At 41.1% G+C, this 26704-nt stretch overlaps 1 protein-coding gene across 2 annotated transcripts in view; it reads right to left on the bottom strand.

The window, feature by feature from the left end:
* Positions 1-26704, bottom strand: part of lpp (LIM domain containing preferred translocation partner in lipoma) — a 138796-nt gene that overhangs the window by 76262 nt on the left and 35830 nt on the right. For both annotated transcript variants that reach the window (XM_068707847.1, XM_068707848.1), the window contains one exon: positions 13728-13921. In XM_068707847.1, coding sequence (XP_068563948.1) covers positions 13728-13917 — 190 coding nt within the window. In that variant the 5' untranslated portion in view covers positions 13918-13921. The remainder of the gene's footprint in view (positions 1-13727; positions 13922-26704) is intronic.

Raw genomic sequence — 26704 nt, forward strand, 5'->3', positions numbered from 1 at the left:
ACAACTGTGCTCTTTTGTTTCACTCTCACCGGCGATTGCTTTCAGATAAAAAGCTCCCCTGTACACAACCTGCTCAGCACCTAAAGGCATGGATGCCTTCCGCTTCCGGCGCTTCTTGAGGCGAACCGAGATAAACAGATTTTGCAGTAATTTAACTGCAATAAATGGATCGAAGGGACGCCGAGATAACTGCAATCTGAATTCATGCTTCGTCAGCTCTGTCCGCAAGACGACGAGCAAACAACTTTTAAAATGCTTGTTTTCTTGGAGTTTGGATCAGTCAGGGCTGTGCTATGCTAAGCTAACTTTGCAGCTGCTCCATCCGTTTTATATTTATTTGAATTGTTCATTTATTATGTGTACAATCTCCTTTTTCGTCCGGTCGGTGTACAAATATGATGAGGCGCTATCGTAGCTTTAAAACTCAGTCAATAAAGACATCCGTATTCATCCTCGAGTTGTCTGAATGACGTAATGCACCATTTCTTGAATCCATCTGTACAATCTTCGGAGAAATTAGGATTATTCATCATAATTTCTCTTGAACTATAAAATCCAAGACATTCGAAAGAGGATCTGCAGTTATTCCAGAAGAGAGACAGGTGGCAAAAGAGACGGGGGGGGGGGGGGGGGGGGGGAACGGAGCCTCGTCATCCCACGTCAGCGGACTGACACACATAATTGTAGCAATTTGTTTAACTAAGAAGCACTAATCTGGGGGCGAGCGTGTGTTTCTTGTCCCGCAGATTGGAAATGTAAATGCTGTGTTACAAACGGGTTGGACTAGGTGTTTGTTCTGCCAGAGCAGGAGGAAACGAGCCAAATGTGTAGTTCTAAAGTCCACGCTAATCCAAGGATTGCATCCAACCACATGTTTCAGACCGGATAAGGAGTTTTGTGCCAAATTAAATTGTGATTTGGCTCCTCTCTGGCTCCTCTCTGGCGCAGGACTCACGACTGAATCATTTGACCATGTACTTCTAAGTACCAAACCAGACATGAGCTTTGCAAATTAAAGGCTTTTATGAGACGTAATGGGAATTTGTTCCAACGCTAAGACTTTGATGAGTCCTGTTCAGAAATTCCATTTGCTTTCCACGGCTTTTATCTGTTTTCATTAGAATCTAATTGATGTCATCAATGTAGTTTATCCAAGGCAGCTGACCAAATTAATTAAGCGTGGGGGTGGGTTTTTTTTTTTTTTTTTTTTAGTTGCCTTGACAAAACAGCCCAAAGAAGAAGAAAAAAAAAAAGAAAAAAAGAAGACAGAGCGATAATGCAGCATGGTTAAAATTGGACACATGTCTGCGTCTTGAGCATTACAACATTTCAGAAATTGTGAGCATTGCATTAAAACATTCCCTCCGGGTGCTCGAGGGCCTCCGTGTGAATTGTTTATATAATAACCTTGTGGCCTCCGCTAAAACTCCAGAGTGTAACAGCTCCTCTAAACCCACGGGAGAGGAAATAAAATATGCCGCTCGACAACAAGTTCTCTGCCCCCGTCCTCCCTCCCCACCTCGCTCCGGCACAGATCCTCTCTGCCAGAACATATAAGTCACTTGTAACTCGTGGCTTACGGAGAATTAAAACATTAACTTTCATGTACGTTTCCTCCAGAACATCAGAGATGTTTTGGATTTCTCATTTCAGGAAACGCGAGGGTTGTAAATGTTACAGAGAAGCATGTTTTATTGAAAAGGTCTTAAGAGTTCTGAACGTGGAACAGTGGAGAGCGAGACTTGGAGCTGGAACAGGAGCTCCAGCATAGAAACAGTCCTTCAATAGAAGCCTTTTCCAATCAAGATGAGACACAGTCATCGGAGCGTTGCTTTCAATGCACTGGTCAATTTATAGATTTGTGGCTTTCATAACATGTCTTCTTTCAGACTAGCGGAACAAAAGCAACCAAGACACACATGAGGCCTTATTTTCATATTTAAACATAACATTTCACAAAACTTGTGAATCAAAAAAGAATCGTCTAAATGTAAGGAATCAACAGATGGAAGTTTCATGGTGATATCCAATTCTTTTCTTCTTTTAAATACGTACACTAAACTTTCCCGTTTCATGCCTCTATATTCTGAAGGGGTTTGTTCATATGTCATTCATAACCTGAATTATAGAATATTTCATTCCTAAAAATATGGCTAAAAAGGATTTCTTTTTTTATGGAGCGATACAAAGAGATATCCCAAATCCCCTCCACATGAACCTTTGACTCTAATATGTCGACAAAATGAAACAAGAAATGTGAACCTGGCTTTATCCAATGTTCATATGTTGTGTCTGTACGTTCAGGCAAATTAGCACATATTTAATCATGTAATGCAGCATTTGCATACAATTTCAGAAAAATTATCATACAAAAAAAGTGTCTCAACGTAAGTAATCAAGGCAGGTTTCATGGTGATATCTCATAGTTAAATTGGTTTTTTTTACCCTTTAAACCTGGAGTGCCTCTACTTAAGTGGCATGTAATGTTAAAGCTCATTTCAATAATGTAACGCTCTATTAAAGGAACTATCTGACTTTGAAAATACATCACTGGTGGCCAGAAGATCTTTATATCTGGACATTTAAATAATAATAACAATAAGTGTTACAAAGGTGGAACCCGTCTCTTCAGCGCTGTTGGAACTCAAATGGCCAGAGATTAGTTCAGCCCCTCCCTGTGAACACACCAACTCACACTGGAGATGTGGACAAAGGTAAATAGCAGTGGCTGAACAATCATCACACCCAAAAAACAATTACAGCTGCAACGTAAAGTTGCCCTGTGGAGTTTTCTTGCAAACAAACAAACAATATTTACCAAAATACACTTGCACATTGCACCACTTCTCTCCGAGGGGGGGGGGGGCACGTTGATAAAAACATTACTCAATAGCACCACTAGTGGTCAAAAAGTCCACAGGGTGCCTTTAATTATTAATGTAATGCTTTTGTCTTCACTCACACGTCTTTGATTGATGTTTTTGATAATAAAAAAAGAGAGACTAACAAGATAACCAATGTGAGGCAAGAGGAGAGAAACTAAGGGTTTGAATCTGGATCCACTTTAAAGCAGAACACTAACCGCAACTTTCCAAAACACGGTGGTTGTTTGAAATACCAAGAAGTGGGTAAAAATCCGACAAATACTCTACTTACTGAAAACACTTGTATTTTTAACTACAACAAAAAATACAATTTGCAGTGCAAACACTTTTTAGATGTCATCTCCCCACTTCTCTTTCTCTTCTGCAGGAACTGAAAAAGATGACCTTTATTCCTATGTTGGGGTGAAACGGAGGCAAAATAGAGACGCTGGTTTCAAACCAGCCAGTACGGGTCGCTGCGTAGAACCCTCACTGGCTTCCCACCAATAACCACAGCCAACCCAGACAGAGCCAGAGGCCTGAAGACGACCCCGGCTCTCTGCTGCAGTCCACTGCAACGTCAAGCCGTCCGTCTGCTATTTCTGACGGATCTAAAATCAACGCGGGTTTGAGCTCGTCCAGCGCTCGTCCAGCGATTTCCGTTCTGCAGGGCGGCGTGGTGCTCACGCTGTCGCGTTGCGCCTGAAAGCGGCGTGAGAGCGGCGGAGCGAGAGCGGCCTCTGTGCCGTGAATGAAGCCGGCTCCATTTGTGACAATCGGGAGTGGGAAGCTCCGGAGCGAGCGCTAATGACAGAAGCAGCGGGAAGACAGACTTAATGGGACAACTTCCCCTGTCTTTATTGAGCAATTGCTTTTAAGTAGCTTCATTGTGAACAAGGAATCCTAATCAGTGATTAAAGTTATTGGAGAGGACGTAAGAGGTGTAAATTGGTTGTCGGGATCCAGAGCATTGCTAAGGGGGGGGGGCGATGGATCCAGCTGTGACACCGAGACGAATATTAAACCTTGTCTCTCAAGCAAGTGACACATTTATAAACACTTCCAGAGCAGCGTATGACTAATGGCTGCCAACTTTAAGGGCAACGTCTACGAGGAAGCGCTTTGACACTATGGATTTTATTGCAACAGAGAAATACCACTAGAGAATAGTTGTTCTGCTCTTTGTTGAGGATTAGCGTATTCTGTGGGGGCTGAAGGTTGAGCATATGTTTACAGATTTACATATGTACAATATTATCAGAGTTACACGTGTATAAGCGCTGGCCATCTGGTCTTTAACGACTTAGGACAAAGCCCAGGACGACCGACTTTCACATAACGCATCCGGCGTGTCGGTGGAGGAAAAGTGTTTGTAAGAAGAGGAGCGGGGGAGAAGTGAGCTTTTGTCCCAACACTGTAAAAAGTTTCTTCTTTTTTTTGGGGCGCACGGAACATCAATTATCTCCCGCGATCTGAACTTGAGTTGGTGTCTGTTTGAGATGTAAAAAAAAAAAAGCATCCACAGTACTTGATTACATTTATATTCGCATAAAACCCTAATCGTTTTTTTCAAAATAAAAGAAAATCACAGAAGTGGCTTTTACTTTATCCAGTAGCAAAAGAAATCTTTAATCCCCTGCAGACAAAACGGACAAAGTGTTTTAAGTCCGGGGTGTCGGTTCGCGTGCTTTATCTCCACACACCCCGTTCCAAGTGTGCTGCGGCGGAGGTTGAGCGCGCATTGTTTTGACGTAATTACGGAGCCGTTTTATTCCAGCTTCCGCTGGAGAAGAGCAGCTGAGCCCTGCTCTTAATTAGCATGATACGCATAGAGGAGTGATTTATGACTTCATTGGGTTTAGAGAGGGATGGGAGGGATTTGAGCTCTTTGGAGATATACTTGTTTTTAAGTGTAAAGAGGCAGACCCAAATTGGCTTCTGCTGCTCTGAGGAGTATTCCCACGGGAGGAGAAATTCAGATGAGGAACAATAGACGGATTATGTCTCTGTATGAAAGCGCGGAAACAAATGCCGAGGATAGGTGAACCGTTTGAGAGCTGGCCTTTTTTTTTTCTTCTTTCTCCCTCATCTTAAAGCTCAAAAACTATCGAACGGGCTGAACAATTAGTGCCTCAAAATGTGGTGAAGTGTGATTCATCAAAGCCTTTTCTGTAATCTGCCGGTCAAATGTCACAACAGTCACTGCTGCGTAAACTCAGTTTCATGACACAAAACCATTCCTAGCTGAGCATCTACTGTGAACCTACAGTTGCTCTATGAGTGGGTTAACTTGAACCTCATATCTCATGGCTTTATGAGCTAATGAAATGAAACCTGAGAGGTTATCCCGTGCTAACAAGTTCCACTGATTAAATGTTACCGTGATATTCAAACTTAATTACCATCTAATGGATGCTTAATTTAATTTATTAGGTGAGCTCTTTGATGGAGAACTCTTGTCAATAACTGTACCAAATAATAAACAGCTCAAGATGGTAGATGGAGGAAGAAACTGTTAACGCAGTAATGTGATTTAGTACTAAGTAGTTAATGAATAAAGGACTAGAGAAGAGAGGCCAATAAAATCGGTTGGTTGGGTCACATACAGTATATTCTCACTGGTGACAAGAGATGTCAGCGCAAAAATGTTTACGTTTGTGTCACCATCATGATAATATATCATTATTCAAGTTTTTCAACTGCTAAATGTCCCGCTGAGTATACATTTTAGTCAAATTTCAAAAAAAGAAAAGAAAAATAAAGTTGAAATTAGATTTGAGTTCCTGACTATTTGCGAAGTAATTTCAATTCTGATATTGTATATATATTGTTCTCCCTTTCTCAAGAAAAGAAAAAAACGTTTGTCCAAGCTTCAAGCATGGACGTTACCATGGCAGCTGCCGACTGACATTGGAGAGTCAGCGTTGCTAAGGTGACGTGCCGTCAACTTCCGTGGCGCGCCACCTACTAGAGCGCGACATGTTAGCGGTTTAAGCCGTCCGTCCTTTAGAACACTTGGAAGGACCCGTTGTACTGCTCAGTTGATGTTCCACATTAAAAGTGGAGGCTAGCAAGCTATGCTAGCTAGCTCTCACTGAGAAAGCGGATGCTAGTTAGCTTAGCTTGCTAACATTCACCGATTCCCACTGGACGGTACTTTTCGGTCAATCTAAATCAACACCTGCTGAGTCATTGTTAGCTTTCTCTTTCATTTGTGCCATTTTGTTTATGAAAAAAATATTGATTGGCTGGTATATTATATATATATATATATATATATATATATAGTGAGCAAAAACTAATTTGCTCACTGGAGAAAGTGGTCCTGATTGCGTGAACCACAATTGTTTGTGTTAAAATATTTTTTAATTAAAAAATACAATAATTAAAAAAATTGTGTATATATATATATATATATATATATATATATATATATATATATATATATATATATATATATATATATATAGTAGTCAATAAATAACCAACATTTTTTGGGTCAAAATATTTTTTAATTTTTACATAAATTAAAAAATACAATAATTAAAAAAATTGTGTGAGAATACACACCATTTTTTTTAATTATTGTATTTTTTAATTATCAAATATCATCATCAGTATCGGCCCTCACACACTCCGTGTACGTATATTTATATAATTTATTACAAAATGTGTAATATGTATACCAGAGCGGTTCACGCAATCAGGACCATTTTCTCCAGTGAGAAAATTTGTTTTTCAAATCTTACTCAGCGTTCAAACTTCCTTTGACATGTAGACAACATTTTGAAAGGACAGACAGGATATGAAGAAAAATATTTTCATAATGCTGCAACCCTTCATATAGAGTTACGATTTAGAGAAGCGAAACGTCTCGTTCTGGCTGCATTACCTAACAACAGATGTAATAACACAGACAATTCAGGTTCGACTGTAAAAAAAAAAAAAAGAAAAAAAGAAAACTTCAACTTTGAAGCAAAGATTCAAAGACTAACTTTAGCGCACACTGCAGACTAAACACAAGGAGAAGTTAAGGTATGTGTTCTACTTAGATAAAAGTGGCCTCTGTGTCGCCTCAGAGCGCGAGCCGGTGGGCTCTGTGGGGACACCGACACACTCATTGGTGGATTTCCTGTAAATTCTCATGGCGACACCCATGAGGGACTCTGACATAACAACCGGTAGTCAGTTTGCCTCTGGCCAGTGAAGCAGGGAGGAATAAAAACAGCTTATGCACATGTTTGACACTTTTGAACTGCTCTGAGCAAACAATTAGCGGGTTTCAGCGCGTGAAGTTTGATCAAAAGCAGCACTTGTTTCTCAACTTTCACAAAAACTTATCAAGCTTCATAATCGACAGCGGACATCACGAGGCAAAACACCACGCTGGTGTCACAAAAAGCCTTCAGTATTCAATCAAGTTGTTTTGACTTATTTTTGGAGAAAATCAGATTTTGATTTATTAAGTTATGGATTTTATCGTCTTTATAACATAAATAGATTCTGAAGGAAGAGGCTGGTGGTGATTCTCTTTGGTCACACCATATCAATATTTACATCTGCTTCATACAAGAAAAAAAAAAATCTCCATTTAAACGCTGAACTCAGATCATCAGATATTGCAGACGCCGTTTGAAATTCTGTTTAGTGAAAATGAAACAATGGTTCAAGGCAGCGGCTTGAGGGATCTCTACAATGCATCGATTACAATGTCATGTACATTTAAAGGGCAACAGAAACCCCAAAAGGAAAACAGAAAGCGACTCTCCGGCCGGTGTCACGGACACGACCTCTGTCCTCGACATCACGTTCAGCCCTCTGTTCTCATGTGGAGATCCAGGGCACTGAGCAGACGCCAACGCGTGTTGATCTATGAAAACAGCTGCACACCAATCCAACGGAGCGTGTGCAAAACATTTTACCCAGCACCGGCGCTATATGGTATACCGATACTAGAGCAGTATCTATGGACCCCCGTGGGACCGTGTCTTGAAAATAAAAATATGTTCGGCAGTCAACGAGTAAGAGCCGCTGTTCATGCGAGTAGAGACGTCACTGACGCGATTGCTGGGTGTGTCGTCTTTCTAATTACATATTTTCACAAACTTTCTTGACTTGAAAAATTATTTTTTAAATTGACAAATGATGTGTGTAATTAATGGCACAATTCAAATGGGATTAAAAGATGTGAAGTAGATTTTCTAATATAAGTCTATGTGGAAAAGTATTTTAGGACGACTCCTCTGGTTGTATAGAAGTCTAGTCTAAAGTGACTCTACTTCTCTCTTGATTTATTCCCTCAGTAAACATTGTAAACATCAGTTTATGATCTTAATCTCTAATTTCAAATCTTCTTCAATACAGCATGATGTTCATTTAGTAAATTATGGTCCATTTAGAGTCAAATAGCATGAAATTAACATGAAAGTTAATCGTAACATTTCGGTCGCCTAAATATGTCTTGTTCCGAGTTCGGTTGTGTTTAGCTATACTTGCCGTCTATGGATTTAACCTGTTATAAGCAGTAATGTGTAGCCGGTCTAAATTTCACCGGTCCATAATTCACTCCTGTTGTTTTATGGCTTCTTTTCACACCTTCCACTGCCTCGCATTGTCAAAATATTGAACGAAAAAAGAAGACGATTGGAGGTTTAGGTCATCTATTCTTGCATTAGTTTTCCTGATCTTTTAAGTTTTTGCGGGTATCGTTTCAGTATCAGTACTGATGGCATCTAAAAAAACATTACCCAGAATACATTTCTCTTTCAATAACCCTCCCCCCCAAAAAAGAGGTCTCTTTGTTACAAAAGATTTCAAGCAAGGCTAGTAAATCGCACAATGCACAGGTGCTCCTGTCGTCTCCCCCATCTGGCAATAACATGAAGCCTTTGTTTGAACAAACTACAACCAAACTGAGCCTAACCTGCCTCAGAACGCTGCTTTCTATTGCAGCGCTGTAGCACTGGATTGCATTACCTCGTACAATTGTTCATGATATTTTGTCCACCTCCTCCTACGGAGAGCTGCAGAGCCGCTCCTGATCATCAGTGTACTTTTTCCTCAAACTCGCACAGAAGACAAACAGGAAAAGTTCAAATGGCGCAGCGACGAATGTGCAGAAGAAGAAGAAGCCGGAAGCGCCGACTTCTCTGCGCAAAAAGCAATCACGACTGACCTTCCTGCAGCTCATGTACCGTCTGAGATCAACTTAAAGCCTAAAATCTGTTGTAAGGAGTTTTGAGTGAAGGGTCACTGTCTGAGACATATATGTCATTCACCTCCTCCTGCTGGGAGGCCTTTAATCAGAACAAGTTCAACCTATATCAAAAATCGGAGGGCCGACCCCGCTCCCCGCTCACCGCCCCGTCTGCTTCTTTTGTCCGCACAACAAACACGGCCTCAGACGGCTCACTCCAGCCCCGACACCGGCCCCCGCTACACAAAGGGACGGCGAGGCGCTGTGCCAAATTGACTTGTCCTTAATTTTTATGCTAATCCTCAATTTTTACATCAGACGCTCCCCACATTTGATATAAAAGATATTAAATAAATAAACAGAGAGAGACCCAGATAATCTTTTTCCCGTAAAGACGTCTTATCTTTTGACAAGTGGAGATGTCTGCAGATGGCTTTGCATATTTGCGTGTTCAAAATGCTGACAACAACTAATCACCAGTGTCATTATCAAATGTTAATGTTTTTAATGAAAATGAATGCTGTGGCCCAAAAGGCAGAGCACTTCACCACTTGAATTTTCACTACAACACGCTGCAATTGTTGGATATCTGCAGAAAAGATAATGTCATTTAATTCCTGGCAACAGCTGCAAGGACTTTAAAACAGATATTAATTAGTGCTTCCTCCATATTTTCCCCTTTCTATAGTCGACCTCATCTGAATCTGTATAATGAAGACAAAACTCAGAGCAATGCCCAGTTTATGTAATTACTGTCACAGTCAATATGAACAGGGTTAGAGATAACAGAAGACAATAATAGAATAATAGAGGGGAGAGAAAAGTGAGATTAGGTCACTGAGGTTATGAGATATTAATGTAACTCTGGTGTGACTGAATCCATACAAGTACAACATTTACATTACAACAATTAAATCTTTTGCAATGCGGCCACGCCCTCTTTATACTGCTTCATTAATCCTCTTAACCCCGGTCAATGATTCATTGTGGAAAATAAGTCGGTGTCTAGATTAAATGCGTTGCGGTCAAATGACATTTTGGAATTATAAGGTTTTAACGATGGGAACTGGGAGTTATATATATATATATATATTATAAATTTTAAAAAAATCTAAAAAGCATCTGTTTGGAGGATTCTTCCCCAGAGGACGATATTTTATTGAAGAAAGAAATAATGAATGAACAGCAGCAATATTACAAAATGTCACTTTCACCGGTTAAAATGTCAAATTAAATGTAATTTGTAACTTGAAGGCCGGTTCGTGTGCTCTCTGAGCTCAGCCACGTTGTCAAATTAGCACCCTAGAGTGCCGGGTGTCAAATGAGGCCTTTAGAGATCCAGGGTCCATTAGAAGTGGAGGTAATGTCACTGGAATATTGTTTAATTAAATACAGAAAACTAATAAAAGACGTTTGTTCGTCACAATTATTCATCCTCTAGGGCTTTTATATATATATATATATATATATATATATATATATATATATATATATATATATATATATATATATATATATATATATATATATATATATATATATACTGTCATTGTAGACCCAGCTGAACTGTGGACATTTACTAAATGAACAGGTTGGTATGATGTTATGTTTTTTTGAGCCCAAACAGGAGCCGTCTAAGAACATTTCTTACAAAACTAACATCTGGAGTACCAGACAGGACCACCACTCTAACCACAAACCCCCACAGACTGCAGTGTTTTCAGGCCGACAGTGTGCTCGCTGCTCGCTGAATTCCATAACCGTTTCCCCTGTTCTGGGGCTCTCGGGGGGGTTTGAGGTTAAAGGGTTAGATAATATTCACATTACAACACATCGACGGATGGAACCTTGGAAGTGTCACGTTGTACACCGACTTTATAACAACTGGCTCACTGAAAACCTGCACTGTGCACTCAATGATGAGTAACATCAACAGTCATTGGAAAATTGAAAATTTGAATTTAAATGTCATTTGTATGACTCGTCCTATTATTGTGTTTCTTTGGTTGAACAAATAAAATAGGAGCATGTAGAGCTGGGCAACATTTCAATATGATAATTTATCATCTTTCTAAAATCCTACATTAAGATATCGTGATAAACCATTACCCCCCCGTCTAAATTTATATATTTTGAGTGAATATCATTTCAATATTTCGGTTCTGTTTTTACATCACATGTAAAAAAAACACGTTTATTCATATTTTTGTCACTTGAAATTCATTTTGAACGAACGTCCACACAGCGGTATACATAGACGTTTTACTTAGCAGAAAACATGCTATATCGTGATATTTATTGTTATCTAAATATGAAATGACCTTTCACTTCTTTCCTTACTTCACGTTCTAACGCCAGCAGTCTTTTTTTAAACTAAACTAGGTATCACATCTTCCACTAGGAGCCTCTCTCACTCTCAACATATATTACTTATCAAAGGTAATTATGACACAAGTTGCGTGGAATCATTTCTGTCTCATGCAAAACAGACTCAAAACATCAGCTCCCAAAGGGCCTTAAAAAAAAGCTGATTTTGCAAGGCTTCCTGGACTCACGCGTGACTGCAAACCACCGTTCTTACACTGTATGTTTATTGGAAATTAGGCACGCAACAAGGCCTCTGTCACGATGCAAATATGTGTGTGTGTGTGTGTGTGTGTGTGTGTGTGTGTGTGTGTGTGTGCATGAAGAAAGAGCCTCCATCACAAAATGTGCAATCATTGCAAGGCCTTAAGGCTCCACCTGATACGGAGGCTAAAAGGAGAGAGATTACGGGTCACTGACAAAGTACTGTAGGGATATCAGAGTCTGTGGTCGATCCGTACTCTGACAGCAAGGACCTGCACACTGAGTCTTAAAAGGTAAAGGAGAAGATACTGTTATCAAAGGAAACTAGTCGGCCTGATGACTCCACTGGTTCAATGTCATGCTGGCTGCTCTGGCCGGCTGAATAATGCCAAGTCGGGCTAAATTTTGGCGAGGGAAAAGTGCCTATGCAATATTCAAAGGGGTCCCTTGACCTCTCATCTCCAGATATCTGAAGGAAACCGGGTTCTATGGATACCCATGAGTGTTCTCGTTTACAGACATGCCCTTTGCATGATAATTCCATGCCGTCTGGGGCAAAGAACATGCGTTTTTTTGGGTTTTTTTGCATGCAGTATAAACGTGTTATCTTTGCCTATTCTTAAAATTGTGGATTTGAATATTTCTGCATACAGGGCTTCCTAATCGGTCTTGTAATTGCATAAATTGGGTATGACTGGAAAGCTGAGACTCATGTGGATCTAATGAGCCCTATAGTATGCATGTTTGATGATGCTAGTTGCAGTTGCAGTAGTGAGACTATGTTTTTTTTTTTTTAAACTTGACGTCACTGTATAAAACAACCTGTTGTGACCTCCAAGACACTCGCAGCCTCGTGACACCTGAAACTAAAGCCCCGGGGCATTCAGAGCAACAATGGCTTTTCTCGGTACAGTGACAGTATGAGGGCTTCTGGTTTCAGAACAGGAGCACCGTTGCAGAAATCTCCAAAAAGTTTGAAATGTCAAGCGGAGACTTTTCCGCGGTGTTCCTCGAGGTCTCGGTGTCTTCATGTGGGATTTTTTTACCATTTTTTCTGAATACTCGAGTGGTCAAAAATAATGAAATTCAGCACCGAATTTGTGGGAACTTATGAGACATAACAGAGCATGGGAATAGCCATCATATACCTCCATCATAAGGTTCCACGCCTTCTACACTTTCACAATTTATTTTTTTTATTTCTGATTCATAACTAGAACGACTTGTCGCACACTGCTGATCTGCATCTCAAACTAATCTTCAGATGATGTGTTCCACTGTTATGAGGCATAAAGGATGTCTCCCTGAAGATAAAAATAGACTAAAACGGGTCTATATGGGTCTCTAAGGGTTCGCAATCCACTGTTCTGTTACTGAAGGACACCGTGCTGCAATAAACTAGAATTCTACTTGAATGTAAGGGTGGATGATCGGTGTTACTATGACAATAAAATCCTCTCACGCATCATTGAGTACGTTTCAGCTCTTCTTATTTTTACGGTATTAACTGCTCCTCCTCTGTTCTGAAGGTCTGTTCACGGTCCAGATTGCAGAACACTGTTTCGCCGAAGTCAGGTCTTTTTATCGATGAGCTTTTAAGGATCGTAAAAATAAAAATCACATTGCAAACCATGTAAACCAACACTAATTAGCTCTGCTATCTGGCAAATAAAGGGTGAATAAATGATCTGCAATAACATATTAATCTCTTCTTCAATAACAGTGTTTTGTAGCTCAGGAGCTGTTTTTAAGTGAAACGGTTAGACATTCAAAGTTGCGGCTGTAGACCGCGCGACTACCCACAATCAATACGGTGACATTGCTACTCAAGTTCACTTGTTCCTGAGGGAAACTGCAGAGTTCATATGAATCATTTAAGCTGAAGTGGAACATGAATGCGGACTGACACTACAAATGGCAGAGGGCGAAAGGAGATGTGTTTGATGTGAGCAAAGTCGGACGAACGGTGCCGTGACATGCTGAAGACAAACTCCCGCTAGCGAGGGGAAGGAAACAATGCTCTGGAAGCGTTTCTTGTTTCCGATGGCGTCTAAAGGTTTCATGGGAAATGAACGACGTTGGCGATCCTGTGTGGTTACCTGCGCTGTCAGAGAAGGTGGACTCTCCCGCATGTTTGTAAGGGTTGAACTTGGGCTTGGGTGCGACCACGGGCGCAAATTTCTTGGGTGCCTGCTGCTGGGAGACGGAGATGCTCGCGCTGCCCAAAGTGGTCTCCATCCTGGCTGCCACTTGGCCCGTCTGGTCGTTGCTGTTCGCCTGGTTCCACATGGTTCTGATGAGGAAAGACAGGAGTTGTTAAAAGACTGTGAACACGAGGATGACATGAGGTCGGTCAACGCGGGTGACGGAGACTCTCGCAGAAGTGAGGAAACGTGACTATGGATCGCAAGAGGATGAATCGATGTCAAATGAAAGAATCCAGCTCCAAACAGTTAACAACATTAATCTTGTAGTCATTTTAATCTGGAGGTAGAGCCAGCTGGAATCATCAGCAGAAATGATAATCTGTCAAGGACTGGAGCACCAGTGACCTCTCTAAGGAAGGGACAGGAAGAGGCCTGGACAAAAGTCAAAAAAGGGTCTCTGCAGCAGTCCCTGGAACAGTAATAGATTCAACTTTAACTACAACATCCTAAAGATTATAACATTGATTCAAATCATACACTGAATTCATGTTCGCTATATGCGCTTCAAACCATCTCGGGTCTTGTAACTGCCCAAAACGAGGCATGGCTTCAACTTTTGTCTCGAGGTCTCCGTTACTTCCACTTTTCAAGAAAAGCGGTCAGGCACATCCAGGAAGAGGCTCTAGAGTCCTAGCTTCTGGAGCAGACACTCCAGACAGGTATAAACACGTCACATGACCTAAACATGTGGCGTGGAGAAGCAGACTGAGGCCTGAAACACGCCGTGTCTGACTTACAGTTACTACATGGAACTTTCATTGGCGGTCCCTGTGAACGATAGTCACCATTATTGAAAGAATTTGATCAAAATCGCAATATGGCAACAGAGCCAATAAAAATGATAATAGCCCCCTACTGGCCATTAGAAAGAGTGCAGGTTCCACCGCATTGGCTTCACTTTCCAGATCCGGAGGAAGCCGCCTGAATATGGCCGACAGCAATTTTTTTGAACATTTGTTAATGTCATATTATGTGTCAAATTACCATTTGAAATGGAATGTTGTCATGCGGCAGGGTCCTGGCCTACACATCATATTCTACAGACTTAAGAGAACATCTTTGTTTGGTACAGATCCGTACAAAAACACGACACCATCTTAATACAGTTTTCAAGGAAAATGAGAAGAGTGATGTAGAAAGTGATGCAATCGTTACCTCTGCTATCGCCAATCGTATCACAATTGCGATATCAGTCAAAAATAGTCCCAATGAAAACGGTCCAGGCCTTAGTAAGACCCCCACTGTGTAAAAGGCCTCACGTGTGTCTCAGTGCGTCTCAGTGTTTCTGAGGGTTCGTGCTTTCTCCACAGTGGTGCGTGTGCACGATTCATGCCTACAGTACTTCCTGTATGTCAACTATTGAGTCAGATTATCAAAGCAGCTGGTAATGTTATTCCGCAAAATAAAAAATAAAGACGGAGGTGATACGCGCCGTGTTCTGACATGCATTCACGTGTCCAATTTAATTAAAGTAACAAAAGTATCAAAGAGGAGAAGAAACCACTTTGAACTCTGAACCGTTTTTTTATTTCTTTCTTGCACTGAGAACAAAAAAAAAAAAAATCAAAAAAAGTGATGTGTGAGACAAAGAGAGGCGAAAACAACAAAGACCTCATCACAGACGAGCATTGAAAAATGACCGGTGATTGTTAATGCAGCTGTCAGTGTGTGTGTGTGTGTGTGTGTGTGTGTGTGTGTGTGTGTGTGTGTGTGTGTATATATATATAACTATTTTACATTTTGATAATTTATGCATCTCTGTAGGGTTTTTTTTTTAATGGTGGGGAATACCTGGATTGAAATTGCTACATCAAGATGCAGCCCATATTGACAGCTAACCGACATAATGACTTTGATTACGATATATTTATGTATTTGTTGGTGTGTATGGCCTTAATACAGTTACAGTGAAAACAACAGAGTCAAAGACTTTGCCGTGGCTGAGGACACAAACATCCAGTATTTCACCATCGCATTCTGAAATCACTTGAAATATTTGAACTATTTATACGCCGCGCTCCCCCCCATCCTTCTTTTTTGTTTGTGTTTGTTGTGCTGTGTTCTGATGTTTTTATGCTGTTTATTATCCTCGGTCTGACTGATACAGGGTTTACATTCTTTCTCCGGAGCACGGGAGGAAAAAAAAAAAAAAAAGAAGCCCACGCACAATCATCTTTTAATATCTGCTGAAATCCCTGCTCCTCCTGCCGCCTGAATGGTTCTTACTTTTGAAACCCCCCCCACCACCACCACCACCACCACCACCATGCTCTTAATGCTGCGATTCAGACATGCTGGTGTCTCACACCCACCTGTCCTTTCAATGCAAATGCTTTCATTTCCCGACGCTCAAATGGCTAACAAAATAAAAGATGAATTAAAAAGGGAGGCGAAAAGAAGAAAGAAATGATCTTATAATGTGTGAGCAGGATTCAATGGGCGACGCGTTGAATGGAAAATGTCGGTTTCGCTGTGTGGTTACATTTTTTTTTGATGATGGCAAATAATTCACAGCGGGGCGTCACTTTATTCATACTCGGCCTTAAAGTGCACATTAAATCCACTAAAATCATTTTTTCTTCAAAACAGGATTCATGTGCCATTTTTGGGAACACAGAGCAGAACCCAACACACACTGATGACCTCAGCTCACAATGACTTAAGCGATTCATGGACTATTTATAGTGTGAATAACAACTTCTAATTGCTTTGCCCCATTAGAAAAAGAATCTACTTTTCGAATGGAGAAACGGTCCCAACCAAAAAATTATTGACATTTCTGTGGTTTGAAAAAAATGATCAAAGAATGCAATAAAAAGGAAAGTATTAAAAAATAAAAAAGTAACAAGGACGTGATTTCTGAAAAAAAAGGTATGTTGCTATGGAGTTTTTTGAATGTTTTGCCGTTTTGGAGCTCAACAATCCCCTCCATTGTGTTGAGGTGGAGGCAGAAGTCTCAATAAGAGATGCCTCAAAACCTACGCAACTAAAAACAGCAACTTTCTGCGTTTCCAGGAGTAGAAATATATGGAAGTCATATTTTAGATGAGCCGACCTTGTGATACCTTAAAGGACGGGCCTGCTGTTATTCTATATTTTTCGTATTATTGTTTTTATCCATTAAAGGACCAAGACATATAATATATTAGTCCATCTCCTGATGCTTTCTGACCTCCTAAAACAGCAGCACACATTACATTACAGTCATTTAGCAGTGTCTTGCTCAAGGACACATTGACATGACTAGCAGAGCAGGAACTGGGGATCGAACCGCCGACCCTCCGATTGCTCTCCACTTAGCCACGGTCACTGTATTTCTACAGTATAGAGGACAGTTCACATGTCACGTTTTTTGCAAACATAAATCCATTGAAGTGAAGTGTTCCCAAGCGCCCCCTTTTTATTCAGGGTGCGACGGCCGCCCCCAGAGGAAAAAACAAACAACAAAAAAAAACTCAACTTTTTTAACTTCTGGAGTGCACACCGCATGTTATGTGACGAGGAACACGCAGTCACAGCCGGCAGATATCTTTTCTTTCTTCTGTAAACGTCGACGTTAAATATATGGAGGCCTTTTGGCTACCGGAGCTTTACCATCAGGTCCATGAAAATGTGTCAAATCACAATAGAGCATCACCTTTTGACATCATGATGCGTCAGCCAGGACAAAGGATCTACTGGAGTCAGATGGGACCGTATTGGAGTATGTCTGACGCATTACTGACAGGTATTACTGCAGACTGTTTCAAGCTTCAGCATGTTAACTATTCGACTGGGTTCAAAAGGGTCAGTGACTCACAGTGATGCAGCTTACAACAGAAACGACTCTGCAGTGTTTTTGAGGGCCCGATAAGTCATAATAAAAACTCGGCTCCATCATTTGATGCTTCAAATCTGTTTTTCACCTGCAGAACATTGACAGATGCACACGGGCCTTTAATTCTGGGATTCTGCTATCGTTTTCTCGGAGGAACTGTGGAAAAGCAAAAATCTATTTATTCAAGTTCTACTTTACAAATTAGTCAGGTTTTACCGGCTGTTCATAAACACATCTTGGGTTGAAGGTGGGAGCAAGCAAACATTTATTCACCCTTTAATGTAGAAAGTTTGTATCTCATAGAGCGAGCTGTTGTGATGCATGTGAGGGATTAAGTGCTTGTCGTACCGCTGCAGACACACGGTCACGTGACTGATTTCCTGTTTGATTTTGGCCCTGATGCTCGATCGGGCGTCTTTCATTTCTTTGAATTAAGTCACTTTACCGGCGCAACATCCGGCTCCATCCGTACAACATTAATAGCCGCTGATGAAACAAGGGCCTCGACTCGAGATAATGCCCATAATGTCGTGCATCTTTCTTTGCACTGGAGGACTGCAGCATGGGTTGGAGACTAGCATGCAGCAGTGACAGTTCATCAGCCTGTCACGGTCACCACTTCAGAGTTTCCACCTCGCCCCCCCCATGTGTCTGTGGGAGGAAACCAGAGCAGAACCCACACAAGCGACATCGTACACAGACCGTGTGAGTGGAACTTGAACTTTGCTGCAAACACATTCTGACTCAACAGATGTGGCCTGGTTGCGATACGTATCTCAGACCTTTGTCCTGCGCTGGCACGGCGTAACACTGTGTGCGGAGAGGTCTGATGAGACAAAACATGACATGCTTTTATGCTTATTTAACTTTGACTTAGTGTTCTGTGATCTCCTGCTACTTAATAAGATGAATTATGCATTTGCTTACCGCTCGTCTGCATCAGCTTTGATGTGTTCAGTGATTAAAAAAAAAAAAAAAAAAAAAACTGAAAGTCTCTCCCTCGTGCAGATGACGTGAACGTGAGAAGGCTTGTATACACACACACACACACACACACACACACACACACACACACACACACACACACACACAGAATGGATTGATATGTAAGGCATATGGTACAGGTTGAAAGTGCACACGCAGCCAAAAAAAAAAAAAAGAGGCTACATCCGTACTGAAGCCTCATGAAAAGAAAGTCAATTGTGATTGCCGGGGCGAGCCGTGACACCGTGTTTAACAGTTTGCTTTATGGGGGCACGGCAGTCGGCTGTCTTCTCGCAGCTGTTCCGCTGCACTTTTACAGCTGTCATTGAGGAACTGCTGCAGGTGTTTCTGCTGCATTAATCTTTCATATCCACCAAGGAAACTATCAAACAAAAACCATCCAAAGAGGACCACAGAGAGTACAGAAAACATTAAATGGCAGGGTTCAGAGTTTTTTTTTTTTTTAGTTCGGGGAGGGGCGGAGGGGAGCTCTCATGACATGCTTTCTAGCAAAATCTTCTGAATCGCATGTTGAAAACGTGACGCGGAACTGCAGAACTTAATCTGGCAAAAAAAGCTGTAGGCGCTTCAGAAGCTTCTTTCTTTTGCTTTTTGTTTGACAGACAAATACACAAAGATCTATGGGTGATTGATTGCTGTTACAGCAGCAGAAGTGTTTTGTTTTTATTTTGATAAGTTTAAAAAATTATCACCCTCTGAAAATGTGAACAACTTAGCAATACAGTAGTTAAAGCCAAGGGTAGATCATGTACTTAGAAACTTTTTGTTATATTTGTTGAAATTCTCTTTACATCCCGACAGCAATTAATAAATGAAATGCTCTAACACAAAAAAAAAGAAAATAAGTTACAAATTAACAAAGATGCCAACAGACCAAAACCAAGATGGCGACGGACAAATTCCAAAATGGCAACGTCAAAAAACAAAGACAGCGGGGGCCTGAAACCCCGAAACCAAGATGGCGACAGCTAGAAACCAAGATGGCCACAGCCAAAATTCCAAACTTCAGGCTTCAAAATTGTTGACAACAAACCAACTGGTGACGTCTTGGTGACTAAGTACACTTCTTCTACACAGTCCGTGGAAGACTTAGACTTTTACTTTCATTGCTTAATATTTGGCAACACTGCGTTGGGTTTTTCAGTTGGATGATTTTTTTTAATCTAGCTCTTTCTTGCCGGTTTCTCCAACGCTTCCAATGCAAGCTTTACGTTACAGCTAAGAATCTGACACTAGACTGCTGAGCACTGTAGTTTTCAGCAAACCTCACTTAACCAAGAGAAAATAGGGCATTTGTCGGGTACTATTTTCAGCAGCAGATTAATACACACGTAGTGCTCTGGCGTGTTTGTCGACAACAATGGAGCTCTACGGCACGGAGCAAGAAGATACATCAGGCTTTGATTTAAACACAATACGTGTTCGTGGGATCACTTTATTGTTGCATTTGGTCTTTTCATGGGATTTGCTGACAAACAGAGATATATAGAATAGCACCAGACTCAAAGACCCAAAAATGGTCCATCTGCTGGTTTGCTTTACACAACGGCAGATTGTAAATGAAAAAAAGAGCAAATGTCCTCACATACACTATATATTAAAGGGCTTCCAGTGCAGTCCATGATACTGTAAGTGTTCCTAAGTTTGTAATGAAAACCAAAATAAGATTTAAAGTCCAATTATTCTGCTTTTCTCCCACCTTGTGCTTTGTCCCATGAGTGGAGTTCAGCTAAAACTACACAGCCCTTGGTTCACTAGGCACCGATCAAAACATCACTTCAACAAGACACTGCAGAGATGAATATGGAGATACACTCCGGCTGGCAGATCTTTCATACCAAATAGAGGGGTGGGAGGCATCTGGGATTAGCACTCAGGGTTCGTGACGTAACGTGCGGAGGGTCGGCCATGCGGATGAAAACGCTTTAAAAATTAAAAAGGTTCCCATCTGCAGGAGGTTGCTGCCGAGTCTTCCCAGCATCGGACTCGCTCTGCTTTAGAGGGCCGGTTGAATGGCTGAACAGGTTAATGCGACGTTACACAAACAAGAGCTCGCTGGCCGCGTTGCGCCGTTCGGCAGCGGGGAAGAGCAGAGAGTTCAAGTGGTCATTATGAATCTTGAAATGTTTTGTGCAAAGGGGGTAAATATTTGAAAGTGCCGGATGTCTGACACCACGCGATGTGTCGACGTATTAATAATAGCAAAAGGCTGTTTTGGACCTCTTTCAACTGTTAAAAATTTTATAGTGGGAGTGCAACAACGGCGTCAGGGCATCAGGACCGGGCAAGTCAAACATCATGTTCTGAAACATAGCCACTGCAAACAGCACAGCGACATGGAGAGATCACCACAACACCGACTGAGGAGCTGCTAATCTATTTCTATTGAACTGCAAAAAATACAATTCATGAAACATACTGACATAGGTATATGTTATATGGCTAACAAGTGCCATTTTACTGACACTATCTGTACCGTTGCCAGCAGTTCTTTATCACACAATGACCTAGATGTAATCCAAATTAGGATTTAAGTGCATGTAAATGTGAGAAAGTACATTTTTACTTCTTTATCCCTTCAAGACAGGAATTCCCTGTGTGTAAATGTGAGACAGTAATTTGTTATTTGACTTATCCCTATAAAGCATGGAGGGTATGGATTAAGTAAAGTAAAACATGACTGATAAACCCCAACACAGTGAGAGGTCTTGGTAAATCCCCAGAGGGATCAAAAATAATAATAATAATTTGGTACATATCCAGACAAGATCTTTGCATACGTTTCATCCCTAAGAGGCACTAGATATTATTTGTTTTATTAATTAATGTCTCCGGCTATGGTCAGAGCCAGAGCCACTCAATTGTCAAAACTGTACATTTTAAGAAGCAGATGTCAGACTGATGTCTCTTCTTTGTAACCAAACCATTGCAGCTGGAAAAGAATTGACTCTTATTTGTATTCTTGAACTAAAAATCTCCTTTTGCTTAATGGTGCTTGAGAATACAAACTTTGAAATAGCGAGTTTTTTGCAACTGGTGGTTATTTTCATTATTGATTAAAATGCCCAATATTTGATCAATTACAAGGTCCCCTTTAGAGTGTTTGACCATTAGTAACAGCATGTTGTTAAGAGCTGGGATCACGCACGTGCACGTGCACGTGCACGTCGGTGGCGGTTTTCAAGTTGGTGTCAAGCCAGCAAAGACAATGGATCAGATGTTTAAGGAGGGAGGAAGTAGATTCACACAGCAGGGATACATGCGACGCATTTTGTATAGTTACACAATGATTTCACTTGGAACCTAAAATGTAAGAAAACAGTGCGAAAAAAAATTATCCATTTTCCAGAGTTCAAGGTGATGTCTTCAAATGTCTTGTTCCGTCCGACAAATAATCCAAAAAACCCACTGAAATTCAGCTTACAATAACATAAATCAGAGAAAATCCTCACAATTGAGAAAGCTGGCAGCAGAGAATTGTTGTCCTTTCCGCTTGAAAAAGGATTAAAATGACTGCGAAATTATGGACAATTAACCATAAAATGAAATCGGCAAAATAGCTGCCATTCCTTTTTCCGTCAATTGACTCTTCTCTGTCACTTCTGTCATCTCCAGTTTCTGTGATTCCATCAAAAATTACAGTGATTCTAATAATATGTAATTCAGCCGGTTGCTGTTTTTTTAGACTCGACTTCAGAACGAGGCACAGTATCGGTCTGTATGCCACTGTTCACACGCAGGTACGGATCACCGGAGAATACATTTTCATTGAGATTCATACGAGCATTGGTTTCATGCCGGTAGAGCTCAAGTAGAAGCAGAAGTCCTGGTTTGATGTTCTGTAGCCCAACAGAGGACATCTTCAGAGAACGTTTGTGGGCCACATCATTCGTGTTATGTCAACAGTCTTTTATTTGCTGATCACTAAACTAGAACAGGAGCGCTCACAGAGAAGTACAACCAGTGACTGCACTGTCTGTGTCTGTGTGTGTGTGTGTGTGTGTGTGTGTGTGTGTGTGTGTGTGTGTGTGTGTGTGTGTGTGTGTGTGTCTCTCTCTCTCTTCTGGGGTCTTGATACATCACAGTGAAGCGACTTGGCCTCTAACACCAACAACCAGTCCATCCTGTTTCAACACTCCGGTCTCGCAGTCGCTCGCTGTAAGTCAATCCCGGCGCCAGCATTGGCCACTTAACACAAACCGGCCGTGACAACGAGAGGTGAGAAGGCTAGCAGGCAAAATCACCTTTGTGTTGTGTCAAAGCGAGTGTGCTCAGAGCTGTGTGAAGAAGAGGGTCTCAATCACAACTCATCGTGTCTACACTCAGACCGCAACCCGACAAGGTGGAAGAGAGGAGGGGGGGGGGGGGGCTGAGCCCAAGTTTGACAGCAAGTGTGCCCCGGAGAGGAGAGAACAAACTTGTTGGGCCGGTTGCGGCATCGACGGTTTACTCTTCTCCTTCCACGTCAGCAGGTGCAACAGCGGGCTCTTTGTTTCACGTCGGAGCGATCTGCAGGAGGCGCTACGTTATCAGGGGCTTCAAGTATTGTCGCGGTGTGTGGAGTTTTAAATTGCAAATGAATTGTTCCTCATTGACTGGGGACGGTATTACGACGCGTTGTACAGAGACAGTCTACCTGGCTCCGTTCTGTTAAAGGCCAGAACCTTTCAGACCCGTTTGTGTGAGGAGCTATCACACCTTATAATTATGGCTTAATTACACAGACGGATCATATGAAGGTTAATCCAATGATAAACATTGCAAATACCGATTTGTTTTCCCCATTAGCTATTGTGAGGACCCCAACCAGTTGATAACCATTACAAATGAGATTTGGAGCTGTGACTACTACAAAGAGTAACCCCCCCCACACACACCTCCTCCTCCTCCTCCATCTCCTCCACCTCCTCCTCCCAGAGCAGAGGGGGGGGAACAAAACAGCATCACAGGTTAGAAATGAAAAGGTAGCTGCGCTGCTTTCCTTTAACTGTAAAGACGTCACACGGAATGTATTCTCAAGTTGACAATAGCTTGAAGGTGTGAAAGAGCTCCGCTACTGTACGTCTGAGCGCACAGATGGATTACAGGAGGTCACCTACATTCCCATTAAACTGGAGGTGTTCAGTGTGCTTCTGTCTCTGCTTCAGACATGATTTGACACTTTCACAGACTTTTGAGTCTCTAATTTGATTCAGTGTTCCCCTCTGTTTAATGTGTTTCTTTATGAGTAAGCATGTGTATGTATGCATGTGTGCGTAGATGGATCACTGAATGGGCCTACAGGGCACAGGCAAAGACTCAAAGCGGCAACAACTACAAAGAGACACAAGATGACCGTCAAAGAGGCAGAATGACGACAAATAAATGCGAGATGGCCACAAAGACACACTAAACGACAACAAAGGGATGCAAAATGACCACAAAAACACACCAAACAACAAAAAAGAGATGCAAAATGACCACAAAGACACACCAAATGACAACAAAGGGATGCAAAATGACCACAAAGACACACCAAACAACAATACAAGGACAACAAAGGGATGTAAAATGGCCATAAAGACACACCAAACAACAAAAAAGAGATGCAAAATGACCACAAAGACACACCAAATGACAACAAAGGGATGCAAAATGACCACAAAGACACACCAAACAACAATACAAGGACAACAAAGGGATGTAAAATGGCCATAAAGACACACCAAACAACAAAAAAGAGATGCAAAATGACCACAAAGACACACCAAATGACAACAAAGGGATGCAAAATGACCACAAAGACACACCAAACAACAATACAAGGACAACAAAGGGATGTAAAATGGCCATAAAGACACACCAAACAACAACAAAGGGATGCAAAATGGCCATAAAGACACCAAACAACAACAAAGGGATGCAACATGGCCATAAAGACACACCAAACAACAACAAAGGGATGCAAAATGGCCATAAAGACACACCAAACAACAATACAAGGACAACAAAGGGATGCAAAATGGCCATAAAGACACACCAAACAACAACAACAAAAGGACAACAAAGGGATGCAAAATGGCCATAAAGAGACACCAAACCAAATCCTTTTTTTGTTTTTGCATGATGTGACAATATATATAGACAAACTTATTGTCATTTTTGCATTATTTCCAGTGGAAAAGCAACGTAAGTGACAGCCGGCTACATCAGTCACAGATATTAAACTGTTATTTTCTGTCATTGGCTACAGATGGAACAGGAAGTGAAAGCAGAACTTTCGGTCCTTGTTATATTTCTGACCTCTTGGTGCCACACAAGCTGGCACATAATTTGAGATCCTCAGGCCGGCAGAAGTATTTTATCCGTTCCACAGTCTCTCTTAGGCAATTGTACTCATATTCCTACAGTCATTTATAATAGTGGCAAGCGTACGCTCACAGAACCTTCTTGGCTTCTTTAACTTCCTCCTGCACCTTTATTTTTTTCTGGCTGTCATTGTGTCTGAAGTTGGGTTGTTTTTTTTCTATCTGCGCTAATAAACTGAACCTGTTGTAACATTCTCACACACAAAAAGGAGCTCAGAGAAAGTTTTTTAAGGGTCAAAATGCTTACTGAGACCGTTTGAATCTGCTCTACGCTTCTATTGTGCTCAGAAGTGTCATCGTTAATTTCGGAGTTACAGCGCAAAAAACAAGAATTACATCCCTGCATCACCTGGGCTTAAAGAATAGCACTTATTCCTCCAGATAATCGCTTTGTTTGTCAAAGTAACACCTTAAAAACTTCCTAACAAGAGTTGCATGACTTTTCTGGGTAGTTTACTGGAGTTGATGGCCTTTGCTCCCTAATGACAGAAGCACAACTTTTCTGTAAATATGTGAATCTGACGTTAATGCTGACTGACAGCTCGTATTGGCTTGGGATGTATCAAATAGAATCGGGTGGCTTGCATGACTGGAGTATGTGCTCCTTGATACTGCAAGTGGTAAGATGCAACGTCTCAGGAGTTTTATCTTATCCGAGTCTCAGGAGGTCTCTGACTGACAGCTGTAAATATATCTCAACCTTAACCATCTCCCGCGTACCTCTGCGGTAGATGGCACACTTAAAAAAAAAAAAAATATGTATATTTGCATCAACAATAAGCAAAGAAAGGATCTGCATGTTTCACACTTTCAGCGAATCAATAGCAAACGACAGGAGACGATCCAGCTGCACTTGATCTCAACGGGTTAGGTTCTCCTATAGAAGCCTATAGGGATGGATGCATGAGCGCCGCACCGCTAAAGGAGAATGTGACAAGGCTAATGCCGTTACACTGCGCTGTGATTAAATACTGAAGTCACCAGGACAGAACATTTCACTTAAACTACATTTACATTTCAAATTAGGGTTTTCCTATTTCAGTTGAAAACTCTTGGATTAAGTGAGGCACTTTGTTTCTCCCCGACTTGTAAGACGCAAATGGCGGGACTTGCAGTAGCCTGTAGAAAATAAACAAATACTTATCAATCCAGTTTTAGGCAATAACTTTATAAAAGTGAAAAGCAAAGAAGAAATATGATAAATGAGTTTAAATTTGATTTTAAACATTCATTTCAATGCAGTGGAAACCGCTTACATGGATCACAGAGCTTGGGACACAATCATTCCTGTACAAATAGTCATCAAGTAGTCCACTTACAGTGTTCATTTAGGCTTTTTTTTTTTTTTACTGTATTTGTACAGCTGCAATAAGCAATATGTTATATACAGCACTGTACTGTATTATAGTGTATCTGAATTGTGCTCAGTACTGTATACAGTAATTTAAAAAGCGTTTGAAACGTCAATAAAATTCTGTATATTGCACAGCTGTCTGTTTCATTACTTTATATTCAAATAATAAACATACAAATGTCAATTAGATGCTAATCTGCATCTAAAATAATAATGACCTGTTTATAGTAATTCAACTGAGCTAGAAAAATACGTGATCTACAGGTTTCCGCTGTATTTTACAAAACATTATCAAATAAAATAACATTCACACGAACACTGAAGGTGTAATATCATGCAATGCATC

Source organism: Cebidichthys violaceus, unplaced genomic scaffold (assembly GCF_023349555.1).
Source record: "Cebidichthys violaceus isolate CVI_PGR_0920_01 unplaced genomic scaffold, fCebVio1.0.p SCAF_13, whole genome shotgun sequence".
In the NCBI taxonomy this organism is placed as follows: Eukaryota; Metazoa; Chordata; class Actinopteri; order Perciformes; family Stichaeidae; genus Cebidichthys; species Cebidichthys violaceus.